Source organism: Engraulis encrasicolus, chromosome 11 (assembly GCF_034702125.1).
Source record: "Engraulis encrasicolus isolate BLACKSEA-1 chromosome 11, IST_EnEncr_1.0, whole genome shotgun sequence".
Lineage (NCBI taxonomy): Eukaryota > Metazoa > Chordata > Actinopteri > Clupeiformes > Engraulidae > Engraulis > Engraulis encrasicolus.
Window position 1 is genome coordinate 2659086 of NC_085867.1, and position 23568 is coordinate 2682653.

General features: G+C 44.6%; 1 protein-coding gene across 1 annotated transcript in view; it reads right to left on the bottom strand.

The window, feature by feature from the left end:
* LOC134458652 (protein transport protein Sec31A-like) overlaps positions 1–23568 on the bottom strand; it is a 62281-nt gene continuing 38713 nt past the window's right edge. The window contains exons 18-30 of the mRNA XM_063211082.1: positions 22651–22796; positions 22142–22315; positions 21601–21858; positions 20648–20746; positions 17562–17661; positions 15431–15660; positions 15004–15394; positions 11394–11452; positions 8054–8173; positions 6893–7039; positions 4661–4780; positions 3612–3683; positions 1–1998 (exon numbers count right to left, since the gene is read on the bottom strand). Of these exons, the coding sequence (XP_063067152.1) occupies positions 1819–1998; positions 3612–3683; positions 4661–4780; positions 6893–7039; positions 8054–8173; positions 11394–11452; positions 15004–15394; positions 15431–15660; positions 17562–17661; positions 20648–20746; positions 21601–21858; positions 22142–22315; positions 22651–22796 (2096 nt within the window). The 3' untranslated portion in view covers positions 1–1818. The remainder of the gene's footprint in view (positions 1999–3611; positions 3684–4660; positions 4781–6892; positions 7040–8053; positions 8174–11393; positions 11453–15003; positions 15395–15430; positions 15661–17561; positions 17662–20647; positions 20747–21600; positions 21859–22141; positions 22316–22650; positions 22797–23568) is intronic.

The window sequence follows — 23568 nt, forward strand, 5'->3', positions numbered from 1 at the left end:
ACTATTAGTACATGGATTCTTTAATTATCAGCCCTTCTGTTGAACAACATGATCAATGATATTCAAAAATATTGCAATTCTTTTTCTTTTTTTTCATAATTAAAAAGTCACGGTCTTTGCAACATTTCAAATTACATTTTTTTATATTTCTTTACAATAAATAAAACAGAAAACATTTGCTTCTTTTGGATCTGTTGCCCATTGTAGGACGTCTCTCAAGGGGAGGAAAAACTAAAACTAAATATGCAAAATAAAGCGAAGCGTCATCTTGCTTCTTTGACTAAAATAGGCTTTCAGAAATCACATTTTACAGCCTTGAAGTTTTATGCGTTGCATCTGAAGTAGGATTAATGGACCGATACATATGGAAGGCGAGATCATTATTATTATTACTACCATAATACCAGTCACCTTGAGTTTTGGCATGAAATTGAAGGTGACTGAATGAGAAACAAAACAACCTCACTGGGTCTTGTACTTCATTTTAAAGCATGCAGCCTTCTTCAGACTATATAGCATTCTGCAATACTACTAACAAGCCATTCAGGAAACCTTTTGCAAAGCTTAAGATAACGAGTGTAGGGTAGTTATCTGGTCCTGAAGAACACACATGGGTGGAACCAGGGAAAGCTCCAGACTTTGCTGGGGAACCATATTCAAACCGGATCCTGTTAGGAGATCTCCACCAACCATCAGAACACAGTCAAGTAGGGAAGGTTCTGAGTAGGTAGGATCTGATATGAACTCAACATGTTTGAGGAATACACCATCATCACTCAAACATTCTACATCTCCCATAGAACTCCACAGAGTCTTTGTGGCATCATAATTAGAACTTTGCCATCAAAATTAGAATCATATGTCATCGTTCTCCTCAAAGCACCTTGGCTAATTCGACACCAGCCACATGAAGTGTGTGTGGGTTTGTTTGTTTGCGTGGGTTCTATCTGTCCAAGTGGGAACCCCATTGCACTCTGCTCTCACGTGATTACATGAAAAAACGAGAACGGAAATAAAAACAAAAATAAAAAAATAAAACAAACAAAAATAAAAACAGTAAAAGAAGACATACAAACAGACAAGACGCATGTCTGAGGTGTGGTATAAAATCTCGGTGGATTGTAAGACTGGCAAACGGTCAGACTCTTGGTCCCGAGACCTGACGCTCAGGCACTGTGAGCATCAGGACTGCCATGGCTTAGACTAGGGTTACGTTAACACTGGTAGATCAAGTGGCAGCAAGTGTGTGTGTGTGTGTGTGTGTGTGTGTGTGTGTGTGTGTGTGTGTGTGTGTGTGTGTGTGTGTGTGTGTGTGTGTGTGTATTGGACTGCTTTTTTGCATTAACAGCGGTGGCATATGAGTGTTTGTATAGTATGTGACATGTGCACACATACAGTAAATGCATGTGTGCAGGTGTTCCCATGTTTACTTTATATTTTCACCCTTTTTCTCCTAAGAGATGAATCTGAACGCAAATGCCTGCATACGAGGTGAGTGTGTGGTTGATAGTATTCCCGTACAGTATGTATGTCTTGTGTGTGTGTGTGTGCTCCTGCTGTGTATGTGTCAGTTCACACTCCCAGCTTGTTGGCCTCGGTAAGCTGCTGTGTGTGTGTGTGTGTGTTGTGTATGTGTGTGTGTGTGTGTGTGTGTGTGTGTGTGTGTGTGTGTGTGTGTGTGTGTGTGTGTGTGTGTGTGTGTATGCCAGTTCAGTTCCTCCTGTTTCACACTCCCAACTTGTTGGCCTCGGTAAGATGCTGTGTGTGTGTGTGTGTGTGTGTGTGTGTGTGTGTGTGTGTGTGTCAGTTCCTCCTGTTTCACACTCCCAGCTTGTTGGCCTCGGTGAGCAGCACCTTGAGCACGGGCATGAAGGAGGAGATCTCGCTGAAGTTGCTGCTGGTCACGATGTGCGTGTGGATGGAGAGGCCCTCGGCGTACGCACGCGTCTCCATGCTGCGCGCCATGTTGTGCAGACCGCCCACGATGGCCGCCGACAGCTGAGGAGGGCAGAGATCCGAGAGGTCAGGGAGATGTTTAGGATTCATTCATTCATTTATTTAGGATTGATCGATTCATTCATTCGTTCATTCATTCATCCATCCATCCATCCCTCTATCCATGATGGCTGCCAGCTGAAGATTGGACAGGGAGATGTGTAGGATTCACGTTCATTCATTCATTCATTCATTCATTCATTCATTCATTCATTCATTCATTCATCTATCCATAAATCCATCCATCACTGATAGCTGCCGACAGCTGAGACAGGTATCCGGAAATCGGAGAGGTCAGGGAGATGTTTAGGATTCATTAATTCATTTAGGATTTGTTCATTCATTCATTCATTCATCTATCCATGATGTCTGCTCTGATTCTGAATAAGGCTCAATTCCGCTTTGAAAATGTCATGCGAACACTTCTTAATACGGAATTAAATGAAAGATCACAGCCTGATCTCCAAAAATTCTGTGCTCCTGGACACGGATGTTAAGGACACGAAATCTGTGTTCAGGAGCACGGATTTTGTCAAATTCTGTGCTTCTGGACACGGAATTGTTTTCCGTGATGGGCACACGGAAGTGCTTTCTATAGGCTATTACCACAGCACTGTGTAACACTATCATTAGAAAATACACACCAAATGCTAATCCTAAACAAAATAATGCTATGGCAATTTAAGTTGTGCCCTGACCAAAACTTTCATAACCTTAACCTGTCATTAAAGACATATTTTTTGAGAAATACCTTTTCCAGTTGTTTGCTAGGCTATCAAATTCATATAATGAATGAAAGAAAACTAGCTGTGCCCAGACCAAACCAATCCCTAACCCTAACCTGTCAGTAGGAAATGTTTTTTTTTAGACAAAATATTTGAAATTAGAAAAATCCTGAGAAAACACAAGACTGTGGAAACATAGAGCTATGGGAGTAGCCTATAGAGAGAGCACTTCTCTGTGTCCATCACGGAAAACAATTCCGTGTCCAGGAGCACGGAAAACAATTCCGTGTCCAGGAGCACGGAATTTTGGCAAAATCCGTGCTCCTGGACACAGATTTTGTGCCCTTAACGTCCGTTTCCAGGAGCACGGAATTTTTGGAGATCATGTTGAAGATCAAAGTAAACTTGACGGAACTATTTAATTCTGAATTATTCAATCAGAATTAAAAACCTAATGTAAACATAGCCATTCATTAATTAATTTCACAGACACCACCTAAAAAGAAAGTGAAAGTCAGCCTTGTTTCAGAGGACAGGAGCTTCTTTAGGCTTCAAATACAGACACCACTGGACACAACAAACACCAAAAGCCACATATGCCACAAGGGACAGACAAATAAAATAACATCACACAGCACAAACACAAATACTGCACAAACAAAATCACCAGGCACACTAAACCACAAGGCATACACAGATACCCTAGTCACTCACATACATGCAAACACACATAAAAATGACACAACAAAACACACACACACACACACACACACACACACACACACACACACACACACACACACACACACACACACACACACACACACACACACACACACACACACACACACACACACACACACACACACACACACACACAGTAATACTCACGCTCTGCTCCCTGAGTTTGTCGTAGAGCAGCTCCAGCCGTTTGTTGGCCTGCTCCAGCTTCCTCTTGGTTTGCTGAGGGAGAAAGCAGGAAATGACATCACTCCAAGCTCATAGTTAATCATCGGCCACATTCGTGATGCCGCATGCTGCACTAATTTTCCCTTTCTGCCACATATCTTTTCTTGATATTTTATTTCTAACCAGAATGCATTGTAATGTCGCAATGTGCATGCACACTGCAGATTTGCGCAGCCTGCACCATCACAAACATCATGTCCACAGATACAGAAGAAAACATGTCGCATTGACTACCGATGCGTCTACCATTGGAACAAATAGCAATTCAAATTCATGACGACCATCCTTGTTTAGTGGTAATTTTGATTGAATGAACATCACTTGGTGTCAAGGAGATACACAAATTACCCTGTAGGTGGCGGTATAACATAATCCTTGCAGACAGTGTGAAAAAACCTTCCAAATATGTGCAAAGATGGCAGCGCCCAAGGCTTGCCGTACTAAAAGGCTGAACACGCCATCTAGTGTTCTATATCGATGATATTAAATCAGTGCCTCAGGGTATGACTTCACATCAGGGTCATATTGAATTAGCCCCTCCGCCCGCGAGAACAGCTGGAGCTGATTTCTAGTCATTATAGAATTACATAAGCCCATGTTCCTGATCGCAATCATTCTCCCTTTTTAATCGAATTAAAAACCTTACAAATAGAATAGTCTGAGGCTAGGCTAGTGCAGTGATGCTAAGCAGCAGGAAGCAGAAGGAGAGGAGGCTGGGAGTAGGCTAGACTAGTGTATACTGGAGGCTGGGAGTAGGCTAGACTAGTGTATACTGTATATCTAGCGGGGTGTGCGTGTGTGCTTGTGTGTGTGTGTGTGTGTGTGTTTAAACGGCAGAGAAATAGACAGACAGTGTGTGTGAGTGCGAGTGCATGTGCATGTTCATGGGAGATGTGTGTGTGTGTGTGTGTGTGTGTGTGTGTGTGTGTGTGTGTGTGTGTGTGTGTGTGTGTGTGTGTGTGTGCGCTCACCGGGTCGGAGGCGGCGGCCAGGCATTTCTGTACGACGGCCTCGAAGGTGTTCTTCAGAACCATGTGCTCTTCAGGAATCGGCTTCTTGCTCACCTTCTCCACTACCGTCCTCTGTGGAGGCTACACACACACACACACACACACACACACACACAGAAATGCATGAATGCAAACGCACACACACAGAAATGCATGAATGCAAACGCACACACACAGAAATGCATGAATGCACACAAACACGTACACTCACACTCACACACACACACGCACGCACGCACGCAGACACACGCATAGACAGACATGTATGCATGCATGCACGCACGCACGCACGCACGCACGCACGCACGCACACGCACACACACACACACACACACACACACAGCTTTTTATAAAAATCATTTGTGTATCTAGAACACAGTACACTGCCACATCCAAAATGAGTTCAGCACCATTTTATGAAGTTGTTATACAGTAGTCTACAGTTATAGTCTTATCTTGCTATTCCATACATCCTGGAACCGAATGACATCAGTCTCCTACTAGGATCATTTGTATGGCAACATTTTGGAAAGAGCAAGATTTATTTAATGCTCCTCTGAAGCAATTTGATGAGATTATTCCCCTAAAAAGCTATATCGCGGTCAACTGCAAAAACACACGTCTTGCTTAAGCGGCGTGCAAAAGGTCATTTTCTTTTTGACTGCTTTGCTACTGACATCAATTACACAAAACTTGCTGGTGTGAGCAATAGTGGTTTATATATGTAGGATATGAGAGCTTCACCAATCTTGGGACAGTGGCTTAAAAAGCGGGACCGTCAGCCAAAGAGTTCATTACACTGGGATCTATGCCACGGGGGCTTGTCCGTGGATGAGACGGAGGCAGATGCGAGTATTTCAAAAAATAATTATGCTAGGCGGTATTTCTTAGAGATATACAGTTTATGTTTTTGGCAGGGTAAGGAGAGCCTTTAGTATTTTTTTTGTCCTTTTAGTGTTCTGACCAAAGTGTGTCGAAGACACTTAATGAAAACATTAACAGGCAGTATCTAAATTATGATAAAAAGCGGTTCAGGGTGTACAACATCAAAATGCTAGCGGGAGTTCCATTATCAACCTGGCCTCAAACGCTGGTACCACACACCATGCACTTATAACACATGATACCAAAGAGCTACTAAGGCCTGTAGCCATGGTCCTCCATCATAAGAGTACATTACAGTCACTTAAATCAGTGTTTCTCAACCTTTTTTTAGGCGAGGCACCCTTTCAATTCATGAAAAATTTCAAGGCCCCCCCGAATCGACAGGCTGTAACATGGCATCGCATCCGATACCACACAACCTTAGAAAAGTAACACATTTGGAGACACCACACAACCTACGTTCGAAATTGCTGCTTACTGAGGCGACCTAAATTTACTTTATTGTGCGTAAATGGCAGATGAAAGATTCCACTGTCTAAGCATTCATTTACTAATTCAGACAAATATGTGTAATATAACATAATTTATTTCTCAGACACGTTTCCGCGGCACCCCTGAGGTGGGCCTGCGGCACCCTGGTTGAGAAACACTGACTTAAAGGATAAATGCAGGCTAATGTACCTGTACTAGATCGGCATAACGTCATATGATATAACATGTTGAGAGTGTAAAAAAACCCCCACAAAACATCAACTACAGTGCACACATTCATGTGGCATGTTATTTCAATTGACCAGGATGATACTTAGGGAAAAAAGGAGGCCAGACTACTCTGTCGTCGAACAGTTTTTCAAGGTTTTATGTTTATTTATGTTTTATTTTATTATTATTTTTACCTTATGTTTTATCTTAATGTTTTAAATGTTTTTTGACTCTAATTCATTTCCTTCTTTCTTCCCTGTTTTCCTTTCATTTACATTTGTTAACTTTGTGAAGCACATTGAGTTGCACCTGTGTATGAAATGCGCTATATAAATAAACTTGCCTTGCCTTGCCTTAGTGTTGGTGATGGTCCCATACCACTACGAACCAATGTGCATGGTCATGTGACATGTTATTCATAAAGAACTGATTAAGTAATTGTATATAAATGATATACATTTTAAGCACATATAATAAAAATTATACATAAAAACTAACTGGGAAAAAAAGAAATGCCACTACGCACTACACACAAACAATCACAATGTTCCACACAGACAGTTTTCTGCGTTTTCTGCCCTCCCCAGCGTGCGACCTGGATCTCACCTGGATGAGGGCCCCAGTGGGGGCTCCGGGGGCCCCCTCCACGTTCCGGTGGGGCATGCTGGGGGGGCCGGTGGCGGGCATCTGGGGGTGCTGCTGCTGCTGCTGCTGCGGAGGCTGCTGCTGCTGGAGGGGATTGTATGGGGCCTGCTGGAAGAGAAGAGAAGAGAAGAGAAGAGAAGAGAAGAGAAGAGAAGAGAAGAGAAGAGAAGAGAAGAGTAGAATACAACAGCAGAGAAAAGAAAAGAATAGAAGAGAAAAGAAAGACATAGAATAGAGTAGAAGACAGGAGAAGAGAAGAGAAAAGAAGAGAGAAGAATAGAATCGAGTAGAGTAGAATACAACAGCAGAGAAAAGAAAAGAATTGAAGAGAAAAGAAAGACATAGAACAGAGTAGAAGAGAAGAGAAGAGAAGAGAAGATAAGAGAAGAGAAGAGAAAAGAAGAGAGAAGAATAGAATCGAGTAGAGTAGAGTAGAGTAGAGTAGAGTAGAGTAGAATATAAAAGAATAGAACAGAACAGAACAGAACAGAACAGACTTTATTGTCATGCAAGCATGAAATTAATCTTTGGTCTCACTGTATAAAAACATTGACATTCATTCCATAGCTCAAAACTTAAATACATACATTCATCATGGCATAATATATCCCTTCCCTCTAGCCACCCTTCCCAGCATACACATCATATCAGTGTTCCCACTCTAACTCAAATATAAAATTCCTTGATTTTCCACGACTTTCCAGACCAGAAAAACAGAAATTCCATGACCACTTCTGTAAAAAGAAATTACGTTAAAAAGTTTTAAGAAGTGTGAAAACTGAAGATTATCTTCACCCCAAGAGCCGACACCGAGCCACAATCAGACTTAGGTGGGCTCATAGCATTCTAGAACGTTGCACATGACAGCGCGAAACCAAACGGTCTCTGGCGAAGCGTTGTAGTATAACCAATAAAAAACCAATATATACACAGAACAAAAAAGTTTTTGATTCTACGCAACTGTTAAGAAAACTCCATGATATTCCATGACTGTGCATGCAAAATGATAAAATTCCATGACTTTCCATGACTGGAAAAACTTTTATGAAATTCAATGATATTCCAGAAATTCCATGACCCGTGGGAACCCTGTCATATGTATAAGTCAGGTAGGTACTGTACCTGCTGTGGAGGCATGCCGGGCTGGAAGGGCTGAGGGGGGCCCGCGGGGGGCTGTGGCTCCCCTAGAGGAGAGAAGATGGGGGCCGTGATGGGGGCAGGAGGAGTGTAGTTATCCTGTACCTGCAAGGACAGAGGAAAACATTTCAGTTCACTTTACACCAGGGGGGGAACCTATAGCCAGGCCGTGCCCTCCTAGTGACGCAACAGCTTCAGCGTTGCTACCAGTCAGGTCAAGAGTTAATGCAAGTACTTTCTGAGTTCCCGCAAATATGGGAACTCCTCCCACTTTGTTGGGAAGCAAACAATCATTAGCAAACCAAGGGAGGCCATTTGGGAAATGCCGTTTGGGAAATGCTAACTGTTATGCTCTTGGTCAGACCAAGTTTTGAAGACAGGGGCGCCTCCAGGTGGTGGCTAGTGGTGGCTACCGCCACCACGTGATCCCTCTCAGCCACCACGTTAGCCACCACAACAAAATCTGTTAAACTGGCTGGCTTGCGTGGCTTGTAGCATTAGCTAAACTCCAACTCCCAGCATGCACGACAACAAGCTACGCTAGGTAGACCCGCCCCTCCCTCGAATCGAGAGATGAGACGGGAGCTCTTCATTTCTCTTATGTCGCATTGGCCGGGCCAGCAGCGTACAGCAGTGAGATGGACAACAACAAAGGTGTCAGTCTGTAAATAAATTATTTACAATGTCTATGCTCCTTTTTTGATATTTGATTACAAACAGTGTGTTGAGGACTTGAAATTAGTTAGCCCCCTGCAGCTAACTGAAATGCCACTTCAAAAAACGAACTGCTCATTAAACCTTTTCCTACTTATAAACTGTCCCCAAATACATTGTTTTGAATGTTAACTTGCTATGCCCTTCTTTAGGTTACAAAAAAATTGAACTTGAAGATTTATTGATGGTTGTTGAATCAATATTGGATCTCTGCTGTTTTGTTGACGAAACGTCTGAGGTCCTCCCCTTTGCTAGTAGTATAAGTCACATTAGTAGCAGTAACTTATAGAAAGCTACCCTTGCACATTCTCATTATGAATGTCAGCAGGGCTGGCATTAATGAAGGCATAAGAAAACAGTTGTTTGAAAAGGGCGGAATTTGCAGACCACATTCATGAAGATGTATTTGTTAGTGTGGAAGCCAATATGCCTAAAGATCAGCTGATGTGATTTTTTAAATTATTATTTTTTATTTCAGGTGCCAATTGAGCAAGCCCAGTGGGAAAATGTAGGCCCTGTGTTAGTATGAGAGTCACGTTTTCTCCCTGTGTGTGTGTGTGTCAACTTGTGACATTTTACATTATTACAATTAATTGATTGACAGGCTGTCAGCACTATATAAATAATTGTATCATATCATACATAATGTGCTTGAGAAGGAGAAAATATAGAAAGTAAGACTGTACATAACTAATCCTAATAATAAACAAAATGGCTATCTAGCCTATACTGTATCTAACATCCCCAGTATATCAATAAATAGTTGAGAGGTTTTTCGTCGGGTATGCCACCCCAAGATTTTGCCTAGCCCAAACTAGCCACCCAGAGGATTTATTTCTGCTGGCGCCACTGTTTGAAGAGATTTGAAAGTCGATTATAATCAGGCTAGGGAACCTATGTCTTGAGGGGTGCTTATGGCCCCTGATAATTTTTCGTGTTATACAGTTTCACATGAAATTAGCACATGTTCTGTTAAGATATCTTCGAAATTACATTTGTTATATTTTATATTATTTGTTATATATTATGTATATTTTATGCATTACGTATGCTTTGTGTTCATAGTACAGTCCTGGGAGGAATTTATAGCCTGATAAACCAGCCTAAATGTGAGACCGGAGTAATTTAGTCTGGCCCCGATGAACGATACCTCCGAAGATTGTTGATGAGAACAACCTGTTGTTTTTTCAAACCGTGCCGACGCTCTGACCAATCGGCGATCTTTACCGTTGATGTGCTTTCCCAACGGTGTTGCGAGCTTCGTCGTCACTCCTTCAAAACCCCGCCCGCTTTGATTCAAAACAAATCCCTGCGTTGTGATTGGGTTTGCCAGACTCAGGGCACAGTGTTCAAAACGTTCTCAGATCCGAGGCCAGACCCACTCGCAACTGAAAAATGTCAGCGTCCAGCGGGTGGCACTGGTTTACCAGGCTAAGGAATTCATACATTTTGAAGTGACCCACGAATAAAAACGGTTCCCCACCCCCCTGGAATACAATGACTTTGTTTTTGATTGGAAGCGTCTTTTAATCAGAGGGTAAATGTTTACATTGATAGATACAGTACGAGTACAATGCAAATGCGGTGAGCGAGGCCTTTCAGATGACTTTGTCCTACGACTAGGCCAAGCTGTCTGCGACCCTGTGTGTGTGTGTGTGTGTGTGTGTGTGTGTGTGTGTGTGTGAGTGTGTGTGTGTGTGTGTGCGTGTGCGTGTGTGTGTGTGTGTGTGTGTGCGTGAGTGTGAGTGTGTGAGTGTGTGTGTGTGTAGATTTAAATATAGATAATGCATGCACCACACTTGGTTTCATCATTGATTCAGCTCCATTTAACTCCATATATTAAAGCCTGCATCATTTATGCCCCAGGCCTACTATATTCACTTTATTCCCAGTTTAACTTCATATGAATTAATGTATGCAAAGCATTTAATATTTATGATGATATTAACACATTCATGAGATAAGAAACTGCTAAATGTTACCAACTTAAATGCTTGAAATGACATGCTTGTTCTCAGCTTTAGGTTTTACAATGTGCATGTGCGCACAAGTGTGTGCATGTGCGGATGTGTTTGAGCGAGACTTCCTGTATGTTTTATGCTATGCATGTCAGCAATTTGTGAATGTGAGATACTATGTGATGATCAGGCATTACTTACAATTTCATATGTGCTCCAGCTCTCTGTCTCTTTCCATCTCTCACACTAGGGCTATAACGATACACTCAACTCACGATTCGGTTCGTATCACAATCTTTGACCTACAGTTCGATACACCCCACAATTTCTCAGTTGCCAACATTATAAAATAAAATTATGAATAGAAACTATGATAGTTTATAGGTAGAATAGGTTACAAGAGGCTACTAATAATTTGAAAAAGTTTAAATATAATAATGATGATGATTTGAGGCTTGAAAGCAATAACTTAATGTTATGCGTTTGTTTTCTTGACAGATCGGTAAAAAAAACGTTGAAAGGGCGTATCACAATACTGCCACCTTGTATCACATTACAGTATCGTGACTCTGTGTATCAACGATTTCTCGGTTTGATACAATATCGTTACAGCCCTATCTCACACACACATGCATTCATTCACTCACTCTCACCTTCTTCTTCTTAGGGACTCTGGTCAGGTTGGGTGGGTCATTCCATCCATTCTGAGGTCCTGAGACACAGAAAGAAAGCGAGAGAACGAGAGACAGTGGTAGAGATGGAGAGAGAGAGAGAGAGAGAGAGAGAGATGGAGAGGTAGAGGTAGAGAGGAGGAGAGAAACAGAGAGAGAGAGAGAGAGAGAGAGAGAGAGAGAGAGAGAGAGAGAGAGAGAGACGGAGAAAGAGAAAGAGAGAGAACGAGAGATAGAGACAGATGGAGGGACAAACAGAGAGGTAAAAGAGAGAGTGAGAAACACCCTTCCTTCATCCACAGGGTACGTACAGCTCCATAAGGTGTACGACCTGTAGAGCCCTGTAGAGGGAGCTCTGATCTCAGTGCTGCTGTATTAGGACCCAAAAGCACCTGCGTTTGCATCTGCCTCCTACTGCCTGCGGCTCGCAGGGATGATGATGATGATCGACCCAGCAAGGGACGCAGACGCAGAGCAAAAAAAAAAAAGAAGCTGCACACAGAAGCAGTATCGCATCGCATCGGCACCATAATCACAATCAATTTACTCCCTGGCCCCCGGGAGAGGAATTATCCCTGCGTAAGCCCGAGCATCTGTTACACTGTCATAGACCAGCCACATAATCATCTGGGTGACATTTTGCGCAGCGTGCGCGCCTACGCCTAACTGTAGTGAGGATGGGTACCAGAGGCGATGGCGCTAGGCTAAAGCTGCAGCAGTAGCATTACCACCAGCACCCCAAAAGAACAACCGAACTATAGTATGCCTTGGTAAGGATAATGTATAAGTGTAATGTATACATGTCTTGATAAGGCTAATATACAGTGCCTTCAAAAAGTCTACACACCCCTCCTCAAATGTCAGGTTTTTGTGATGTAAATAAATGGCAGAAAGACAAATAAATTCACAGCTTTTTCCACCTTCAATCTAAACTATTGACCTGTACAATGCAATTGAGAAACAAGCATAAAGCTTTAAAGGGGAACAACAGAAAATAAAAAACTTCAATTAACATGGTTGCATAAATATACACACCCTTAAATTAATACTTAGTTGTAGCACCTTTGGGCGTCTCTGGGCTATTCCAAAACCTCAATCTTATTCTAGTGAAGCCATTCTTTTGTAGACTTAGGCGTGTGCTTGGAGAAATTGTTGTTCTGAAAGATTAGTTCCTCTGCATCTTCACCTTTCTACCAGGGGGCTGGAGGTTTTGTGCCACTGCCACAGCCCCTGTGGAAATGTTCATAATTCCCTCCTCCCTAATGAGGACCCCAGTTACTGCTGAAGAAAAACAGCACAAAATAACAATGCTGCCACCACCATACTTCATGTTAGGTATGGTGTTATTGCGGTGATATTTTGCGCCAAACATACCCTTTTGAATTATGACCAAAAACTTCAATCTTGGTGAGGTAAATTTTGCAAAAAAACTTCTGTAATCTCCCAAATGCATGTGGGAAGATGTGTTATGGTCAGGTGAAACCGAGGTTGAACATTTTGGACATAATTCCAAAAGGTATTTTTGGCACAAAACATCACCGCAATAACACCATACCTAACGTAAAGTATGGTGGTGGCAGCATTGTTCTTTTGTGCTGTTTTTATTCAGCTGTAACTGGGGCCTTTATTAGGGAGGAGGGAATTATGAAAATTTCCACAGGGGCCGTGGTAGTGGCACAAAACCTCCAGCCCCCTGGTAGAAAGGTGAATATGCAGAGGAACTAATCTTTCAGAACGACAATTTCTCTAAGCACACGCCTTAATCTACAAAAGAATGGCTTCACCAGAATAATATAGAGGTTTTGCAATGGCCCAGACAAGCCAAAGGTGCTGCAACTAAGTATTAATTTAAGGGTGTGTATATTTATGCAACCATGTTAATTTAAGTTTTTTATTTTCTATTGTTTCCATTTAAAGCGTTATGCTTGTTTCTCAATTGCATTGTACAGGTTAATAGTTTAGATTGAAGGTGGAAAAAGTTGTGAATTTATTTGTCTTTCTGTCATTTTTTTACATCACAAAAACCTGACATTTGAGGAGGGGTGTGTAGACTTTTTGAAGGCACTGTATGTTTGAACGTGTGCGCACACTGTATCGTCACATTCCGATAAGCCATGGAAAGTTTGGAGAAACAATGCTGTGGAAACAGCTGTACAGAAACAGCTAATCTGTGCTACTGTTATTCAATACTGCCCTTTACCGAAATTCTTTACGTATAATATCAATTTAGTCACTATTTCTGCCACAGCTTCTGAAGTTTTTCATACTGATCGAACACAATATCATTTGTGTTACACTGACACTTTTGCTGTGTCTCAGATGGTGTACTTGTGCACTTCGGGCACTATGATTTAGTGCCTAATTAATACGCTATACACCCTAAAACATGAACACTGAAATGATCAAGGGCTCCATTTGAGATCCAGCATGTCTAAAAACACACTAAAAAGGCATAAAAATAGAAATATCTACATATACATCAAGAAAGTTTTGTCACACCAACACAAAAACGTAAAGCTCCATCCAAATCTCTCCCTCTGCAAACACACTGCAGGGTCCATAGCGGGCAGCTGGCACCGTTCATCACTGCAATAGCCGCAAAAGAAAGCCGATGATTTGTTGTGAGGCATTCCAGGCGCTTTTCGGCGAGCCATAAATTAAAAAAACAGTTCTGATTTGTGATCTCAAAGCGATTTATGATCTTGGAACAATTTGAGGGACGACCGTCTGTACAAATTCACCTTCAGTCAAACCGTTCTCACTGTGCATCGCAACCTCTGAAAAAGGAAATAAGATCAGGGGTTTGCCACATCGTACTTTATGAAGATGGATACACATGTGTTTTGTGTGCCTATCTGAAATTGATCTGTACACATATGACAAGGATGCATAGTACTTTGTTTCTGCTCATGAGAGAAAATATATGATAAATGCAGTTTCTTCACTAATATCAGCATGGGATGAATGCCTTGCCTCTTCCACAGTAAAATTGAATCTTCCATATTTGAAATCAGTCTGTTCAAAAAATCAATTTGTTTTCGTATAACTTTGGCCTGGTCCATTTAAGACGCATGTTGTGCAGTGCATATATCACACACTAAGGATGCTTGGCTTCCCGAAAAATGAATGCAAAAAACCTGCTAAAATATTGTTCAATATCATCAATAATTGGTAGTTGACACATATGGAGAAGAAGGTTCTGTGTAAATATCCTTGAGAACTTTGCTATGGACTATTGATCAATTGTGGTACCAACCAACTACTGTATGTATTCCAACTGTTAATGCTCTGTCTATGGAAACTCAATTTTGAACTGTGGTTCAGAGTTCAGATGCAAAAACCCCTAACTCCATTTCTGAAGACCTGCACTTCTATATTTTTAGAGAACCCCGTCGTTAGTTTGGTTTACATTCATGTACTTGATAATACATATAAATAGTTCTATTACAAAAATAAAATAAAAAATATGCAACTTTGTATTAAATAAAAATGAATTAAGATTATTTTCTGAAATGGCACTTATGGGGTTTTGCATCTGAACTCTTCACATAAAGACGTCTTAATGTGTGTGTGTGTGTGTGTCATTGCAGACCTGTTCTTTGTGAGGCAGGCCCCAGATCTGGGTGCTGTTGCTGGGTGTCTGGTGCTGGGAGTGTCGGTGATGTGGGTAGTAGGAGTGTGGCGTTCTGTTCAGTACCTGAGGCTCCGTGCGGTGGTGGGGGGGGCAGGGGGGACACAGGGGAGCCCGCACCTCCCCCCTGCTGGTACGACCCTCCACCCACGGCATGAGGAGCATGAGGAGGAGGAGGAGGAGGAAGAGGAGATGCAGCAGCAGCGGATGCATTGTAGGAAGCAGAGGAGGCCAGAGGAGGAGAGGGGAAAGAAGGAGCCACTGAGGCCGCGGGAGGAGAGGGGAGCGAGTGAGGATGAAGATGATGATGAGGAGGAGGATGCTGAGGATGATGATGGTGCTGATGATGAGGAGGAGGTTGTTGAGGATGATGAAGAGGAGGAGGGGGGTGGGAGGGGTACGCGGGCATTGGACCTGGCGGGTAGGGGGCGCCTGGGGGCATGTAGTGAGGAGGGTAGGCGGAGGAGGGAGAGGAGGAGGGCGAGGAGGAGGAGTGAGGAAGAGGAGGATGAGAAGGAGGTGAAGAGGAGTACTGGAGAGGGTTGTAGATGGGGGGAGGAGGTGCTCCCACGCCTGGATTATAATGAGGAGGAGCAGGGGGAAAGGCTGCATGGTGCACTGAGAGGAGGAGAGAAGGAGAGAGGGATGGAAGGAAAGAGAGGAGGAGAGAAGGAAAGAGAGGAGGAGAGAGGGAGAGGAGGAGAGAGGGAAGGAAAGAGGAGGAGAGAGGGAGGGAAAGAGGGATGGAAGGCATGAAAGAGAGGAGGAGAGAGGGAAATAAATGAGGGAAGGAAAGAGAGGAGGAGAGAGGGAAAGAGGGAGGGAATGAAAAAGAGGAGGAGAGAAGGAAAGAGGGAGAGAAAAAAAAAGCGGAGGAGAGAAGGAAAGAGGGAGGGAAGGAAGGAAAGACAGGAGGAGAGAGGGAAAGAGGAGGAGAGAAGGGAAGGGAGGAGGAGAGAAGGAAAGAGGGAGAGAGGGAAAGAAGGAGGGAAGGAGAGAGGGAGGGAAAGAAAGAGAGGAGGAGGAGAGAGAGGAGGAGAGAAGGAAAGAGAGGAGGAGAGGTGGAAAGAGGGAGGGAAGGAGAGAGGGAGGGAAGGAGAGAGGGGAGGAGAGAGGGAAATAAATGAGGGAAGGAAAGAGAGGAGGAGAGAAGGAAAGAGGAGGAGGAGGGAAGGACAGAGGGAGGGGAATAAACAAGGAAGGGAAAGAAAAGAAAAGGAGAGAAGAGCAGAGAGATCAAAAGCATTTAAAGTTTATTAAACATGCAAACACTCACACACACACACACACACACACACACCTCATACATGCAAATACACACACGCACGCACACATACACACCTTCATTGATAAAACATGCCAGCATATCACATATCAGATCATGTTCCCCTACTAACATGATAAACCTGATCATACTGTACATGCAAGAGCAACTCAGAGACTTCGAGTTACGATAATAAAGGTATACACAGACTGCTTGGAGATCATGCAGAGAGATGGATCAGTGTCAAACAGTCGTTGTTCATTCCACGTTCAGAACACACATGCACGTTGACTCAGACGGAAGTATCCACACGTACACGCACACACTCTCTCACACACACACACACTCTCTCACACTCACACTCACACAGATTAGCATGCATCCTCTACACTTCCATGAGATTGTTCATGGTGTGTGTGGGTGTGAGTGGAAGGCGAGGATCAGCTTTGTCATGCTCTGAGACAGTGGAGAGAAGAGTAGATAGGTGTTCAGATAGATCTCCTTTCCCCCTCCATTGGGGTCGACCGTGGATAATGTAGCGTGCTATGTGGCATCATACTTAATCCCAGGGCGCTACTCTGTGTTGTGGGGTATGCAGTGTAGTGTAGTGGTATACTCTGAAGATACTGCAGTGGTTGTACATTTAGGTTACTTCCTCTGAGTTTAATGTAGTGTATTGTATTTAATAAGTATTCTTCCATCCTTCTGTGAGTATACTTCCTTTTAGGGTAGTAAGTAGTGTAGTTACCTACTTTGGGTATACTGCTGTTGTGTGTGTCAGTAGAGTACTTACTTAGATGGTACGATAAGGAAAAGTGCTTACTCTGTGGGTACTATTTGTGTAGTGCAGTGGTTCTCAACTGGAACAGTCTTGGGACCCACCATTTTCCAATCTCATTCAGTCGGGACCAATTTTTTTTTAGCGAGAGTCGAATGACTGTTTGCACGCTACTATCGCGCATAAGCATTCTGATTTTATCTATGACGACTGATGTCACAAGTTCAATCGCCTATCAAAATAAAAGTTGTAAATTGTTGCAGGGAAAGTTGGATGTTTTTTTGTTTTTTTAGCGAATCAATGAATTACGATTTTTTTTTATACCGTGGCTCTGTGACCCACCCATGACCCCTCCGCGACCCACTTTTGGGTCGCGACCCACCAGTTGAGAAACACTGAGGTAGTGTGCTTACTCTGTGGGTACTATATAATGTAGTGTACTTACTCTGTGGGTACTATATACTGTAGTGTACTTACTCTGGTACTGCTGTGAGACGTAGGCTGGAGCTGAGGAGGCCGGTGGAGGGACAGCCGCCATGGCAGGCTGATGGCCAAATGGAGGCATCCCAGGATCCACCTGGGGGGTGGAGGGGGGGGGAGAGAGAGAGAGAGAGAGAGAGAGAGAGAGAGAGGGAGAAAGAGAGAGGGAGACAGAGAGATAGAGAGCGAAAGAGAGAGAGATAGAGATAGAGAGCGAGAGAGAGAGAGAGAAAGAGAGTGAGAGAGAGAGAGAGAGAGAGAGAACGAGAGCGAGAGGAAGAGAAAGAAAAAGAATAACAAAAGTGCAAAAGAAAGGCACAGAAACAGAGGGGGGTAGAAGAATATATTTAACAACAAAAGGATCAACCTTTCATCACAAACATCAAATCGACTTCAAGAAACACTGAGGTGGTTCCACTGTGCTATGCTGTGCTGTGCTATGCTGTGCTGTGCTGTGCTGTGCTGTGCTGTGCTGTGCTGTGCTGTGCTGTGCTGTGCTGTGCTGTGCTGTGCTGTGCTGTGCTGTGCTGTGCTGTGCTGTGCTGTGTATGTGTGTCTACTGACAACCATGAAGCAAGATCTGCAAGTGTAAATGGATGGTTAAAAATGCTGCATGTATGGAGGCGGGTATCCACAGAGACGATTGTACAGGACATGGCTGACTCTAAACCAAGAGAGATGATGGTTATGTGGAGGAGAGAGGAAGAAAGAGAAAAAGAGAGAAAAAAAATGGATCTCGTCTCTTGCTCCATCTGTGGACTAGGGTGCAGTACAAGCAATAAGGCACTAGGTGGCAGCATGGCGTCATTTTCCTGCAACACTGACTGGTGCATGAAGGTGATAAAGACCAGAAGAAAAAGAAGAAGCAGTCTATGAGGATGGGAGAGGAAGAAGGTGGGAAGGGAAGGGAAGGGAAGGGGAGGGAAGAGAAGAGAAGAGAAGAGAAGAGAAGGGAAGGGAAGGGAAGGGAAGGGAAGGGAAGGGAAGGGAAGGGAAGGGAAGGGAAGGGAAGGGAAGGGAAGGGAAGGGAAGGGTGCGTCATTCAGATGGCTAGATAGATCCTATAGAGATGGCATGCATCTGTGGATAGCAGGCAGCAGGTCAGCAAGGCACAGAACGGAGAGAGAAGCAGGTGAAGTAACATACAAGTGAAGACACACGCATACACACACACACACACACACACACGCTCGCACACACACACGCACGCTCGCATGCGCACACACACACACACACACTTGAAGTCAGCTGAGTGGATAGGGAGGGAGGGACGCAGGCTTACAGTAGTGGGGAAAGAGGTTGGAGTGGGGAAGATATCCGCATCATCTCTCTGTAATTGTGGACGTGGACCAAGTGCATTTGTTTTTGGATATACTAAGGATGCACAATCCCACTTTGATTGAAAACCGATACGAGTACGAGTGCTTTTGTACTTGCTGTTACCAAGTACTGATACCAAAACTTTTATCACCAACATACACTGAAAATAAATGCATAGCCTTGTTTTTCTCCACCTGTGATATTTGTTTTATTGTCCATTTCCATGTAGACTTAAATGTTGGTAAATATATGAGGCGGCACTTTTTCCCACCATGATGCTTCAAAGTCAGAATATGACGAGATGTTGTGTTGTTTTGCGTAATAGCGTGGTCGGTGCGTGGTACCAGCAAGTGTTTGACGAATACAAGTGTGTCTGTATGTCTGTCTGTAGGCCTCTGTCCCCTGTCTGTATGTGTCTGTATGTCAGTAGGCCTCTGTCCCCTGTCTGTTTATACAAGTGTGTCTGTAAGTATGTCTGTAGGCCTCTGTCCCCTGTCTGTTTTTGTCAGTGCTTATGCGTGTGGAGCATGGCACATGTGCAATAGTGTTGTGATGTTAAAGAGTATGTCGTGTCTAAAACGAGTCCAAACTAAAGTATTATAAAGCACTATCGTATCGTATCGTATCGTATCGTATCGTATCTTGCATCATGAGTATAATGAGCATGTATCGGTGCCGATACCAGTATCGGAATCAGTGCCAGTATCGGTATTGACACCACTATCTGTATCGGTGCATCCCTAGTGTATACAAGTTCGTTAGAGAGATGTGGGAGTGTGTACCTCCCTAGTGTATACAAGTTCGTTAGAGAGATGTGGGGGTGTTTGAACCTCCCTAGTGTATATCAGTTAGATATTGAGATGTGGGGATGTGTGTACGAGTTAGATATTGAGATGTGGGGGTGTGTATACAAGTTAGGTAGAGAGATGTGGGGGTGTGTATACAAGTTAGGTAGAGAGATGTGGGGGTGTGTATACAAGTTAGGTAGAGAGATGTGGGGGTGTGTATACAAGTTAGGTAGAGAGATGTGGGGATGTGTATACAAGTTAGATAGAGAGAGGGTGGGGGTGTGTGTGTACCTCCCTGGTGTATACCAGTTAGATAGAGAGATGTGGGGGTGTGTGTGTACCTCCCTGGTGTATACCAGTTAGATAGAGAGATGTGGGGTGTGTGTACCTCCCTGGTGTATACCAGTTAGATAGAGATATGTGGGGGTGTGTATACCAGTTAGATAGAGAGATGTGGTGGTGTGTATACGAGATCGTTAGAGAGATGTGGGGGTGTGTGTGATCCTCCCTGGTGTATAAAAGTTAGATATTGAGATGTGGGGGTGTGTGTACGAGTTCGTTAGAGAGATGTGGGGGTGTGTGTACGAGTTCGTTAGAGAGATGTGGGGGTGTGTGAGATGTGGGGGTGTGTATACGAGTTCGTTAGAGAGATGTGGGGGTGTGTGTACGAGTTCGTTAGAGAGATGTGGGGATGTGTATACGAGATCGTTAGAGAGATGTGGGGATGTGTATACGAGATCGTTAGAGAGATGTGGAGGTGTGTGTGAGATGTGGGGGTGTGTATACGAGTTCGTTAGAGAGATGTGGGGGTGTGTGTGAGATGTGGGGGTGTGTATACGAGTTCGTTAGAGAGATGTGGGGGTGTGTGTGAGATGTGGGGGTGTGTATACGAGTTCGTTAGAGAGATGTGGGGGTGTGTGTGAGATGTGGGGGTGTGTGTACGAGTTCGTTAGAGAGATGTGGGTGTGTGTGTACCTTTGGTTGGGGGGTGGGGCCTAGTGGAGGGCGGGGGGCGCTGGGGAGGGCGGTGGGGGTTTGATTACTCCAGGAAGTGACTGTGGAGGCAGACCTGACCTGTACACACATCCCACACACACACACACACACACACACACATCCAACACACGCACATACACACACACACGTCCAACACACGCACACACACACACACGTCCAACACACGCACACACACACACGTCCAACACATGCACACACACACACGTCCAACACACACACATCCCCAGGACAGGCTCAGCAACATGTGGCAGCAACAAGGCACGAAACACACACGGGATTAAACAGGAAAGCACATGGGAAAAATACACCCCCTGCAAAATTAGATGAGATTGGAGTTGAAAGACAATATTGATACGATGGGCGTGACGTCACCAGGTACCACCACCGGCTGTGATGTGAATAACTGCGAAGCACATTATTATTGAAATCTCAATTTCACACTCACAGAAATGCACATTAACACACAATGACATGTAGTGGGAAACACACAAACACACAATAATGTGTAGTGGGATACACACAGACACACAATGATGTGTTGAAGAGAAAGATATCCTTCGCACTCCTGCACTTCACAATCTGGTACGTCAGGGGAAAGAACTAGTAAGTGCAGATTTTTTTTTTTTTAAATGTGTGTATTTATGTAAGCTGTCAGACACCTTAATTTCCCTCGGGTTTATTAAAATGACTCTACTCTACATGTTTGTGACTGTCTATGTGTGTGTGTGTCATACCAGCACTATTACAGAATTATGAGAGAAACTCTGTGTATAAGTGTGCGTGTGTGTGTGTGTGTGTGTGTGTGTGTGTGTGTGTGTGTGTGTGTGTGTGTGTGTGTGTGTGTGTGTGTGTGTGTGTGTGTGTGTGTGTGTGTGTGCATGTGTGTGCGTGTGTGTGTGAACGCGTCATACCGGCTGGTAATACTGGGGCGCGGCAGGTGCCGGGGCGGGCACAGCGGGCTGCTGTGCGGAGTGTGGGTTGAAGGCGTAGGCTGGCGCCGCCGGAGTGGCCGCGGGTGGCACTGGTTGGTGGGGGTGGGGGTGGGCGTTCTGGACGGGTGCGGCAGCAGCGGAGGGGGCTGCCTGGGGGGCTACTGCCGCTACAGCTGGGGCAGCCTGGTGGTGACCCAGAGCTCTGCTCAGACGCTCACGAAGACGCTCCACCACCTCCTGGCATGGGGGGGGGGAGAGGTGGAAGGTGAAGACGACTGTGAACATTTTACAAAGAAAAAAAGTCTTTGTACATCCATCTCAAAATCAAAATCTCATCTGAAAATAAAGTCTGCACACCAAGCTCCAGTTTCTCTTAATTTAATGTTGTGACGTTTCTGGCTGATGAAGGCCACGCTGCCCGAAACGTTACTACATTAAATTAAGAGAAATGGAAGGCTGTGGTGCAGTAGAGGTGTGTGTGTGTGTGTGTGTGTGCACGCGCTCTGATGTTCTGGCCTACCTGGTTGGTGTTCTCGGGCAGGTAAGAGAGGGCGGTCTCCAGGCTGCCCTGCGAGGCTAGCAGGTTAGCATACTGGCTCATCTTCTGCGCCAGCGCCGCGCCCACTGCCGACGCCTGCTGCCCGTGCGTACGCTCCACCGCCTGCCGCAGCACCACCACCTTCTCCACCAGGTCCTGAACAGGGCAGAGGGCAGAGGGTAGAGGTCACAGGTCACATTCCATAGGTTGAATGACGCACCTAAGTCAAGCCGTTTACTTTGTGACCATGGGGCCTTAAAAGTCACCAAAAATTTGAATGGAAGTGAAGGGGGGTGTCAAATGGGTCAAAGTGGCTAGTAACTATTTCTACCAGCCAAATTGAATTTTCAACAGCATTTGGCCGGTTTGCGGGTGTTAATTTTGAGCCCTGCACCTGCATGCACAATTGGCAGGAAGAGTGTCTTCTCATTCTAATGTCCTATGGACATGAAGATAAGGAGTGGGGTACATATTATTAGTTAGTCACTGACCTGCAGTGAGAGTGGAGAGTGGCTCTCCTGGGCTTTGGTCCAGCAGGACACCAGCTTCTCCAGGCTGCCCGCACAGATGTAGCACAGGCAGGCCTGGGCCTGCAGAGCCACCTCCTCCGCCTGCTCCAGTCTGGAGCCCAGCAGACCTGTAACACAGAGAGAGAGGGAGAGGGAGAGAGAGAGAGAGAGAGAGAGAGAGAGAGAGAGAGAGAGAGAGAGAGAGAGAAACAGAGTGAGTAAGCATACCCACCCAGGGCCGGATCAATGCACAGGCTAGATATGGCTGCAGCCTAGGGGCCCCCACCTGTCAGGGGCCCCCCTATTGTTCAAAAGTGAGAAACTGCAGAATTATGACAAGATGCAATATTGAAATATTCATCCGTCATGTTGAGTACAGTTGGTAGACGTGTTGTCCCTAATTCCTAGCATGTAATTATGACACTGTCCATGTCAATTTGTTTTCCGAGGGGCCCCACATAAACTTGTAGCCTAGGGGCCCCAGGCCATCTTAATCCGGCCCTGTACCCACCAACTACTGCTTGTGGCTCTGGGCACTGAAGCCGCTCCCCCTCCTGATACAAATTGCCACGGCAGTAGTATCAGAGATTCTTTAAGTATATAGAGATATGCCAATGTAATAGGTTGCTATGGGCACCTAACGTGACCAGGTTCCGGTCTGCCTAAAGGGGCGTGTCATAATGCTCCTAGCATTGAATAGAACAGTCCTTAGGTCTGCCTAAAGGGGGATTTCCTCCCCTCCCCCTTGCAACAGTAGAACCCGGAAACAATGGGCCAACGGAACCTCTCTCTTATCTACTCTCTCTGGTGACGCGTTCAGGCCGACTGAGAACCGTGCTGGAGCCCGTTCCCGCACCTAATCGCGAACCGGCCGTCGTGTTCACGCCACAGATATTTGCG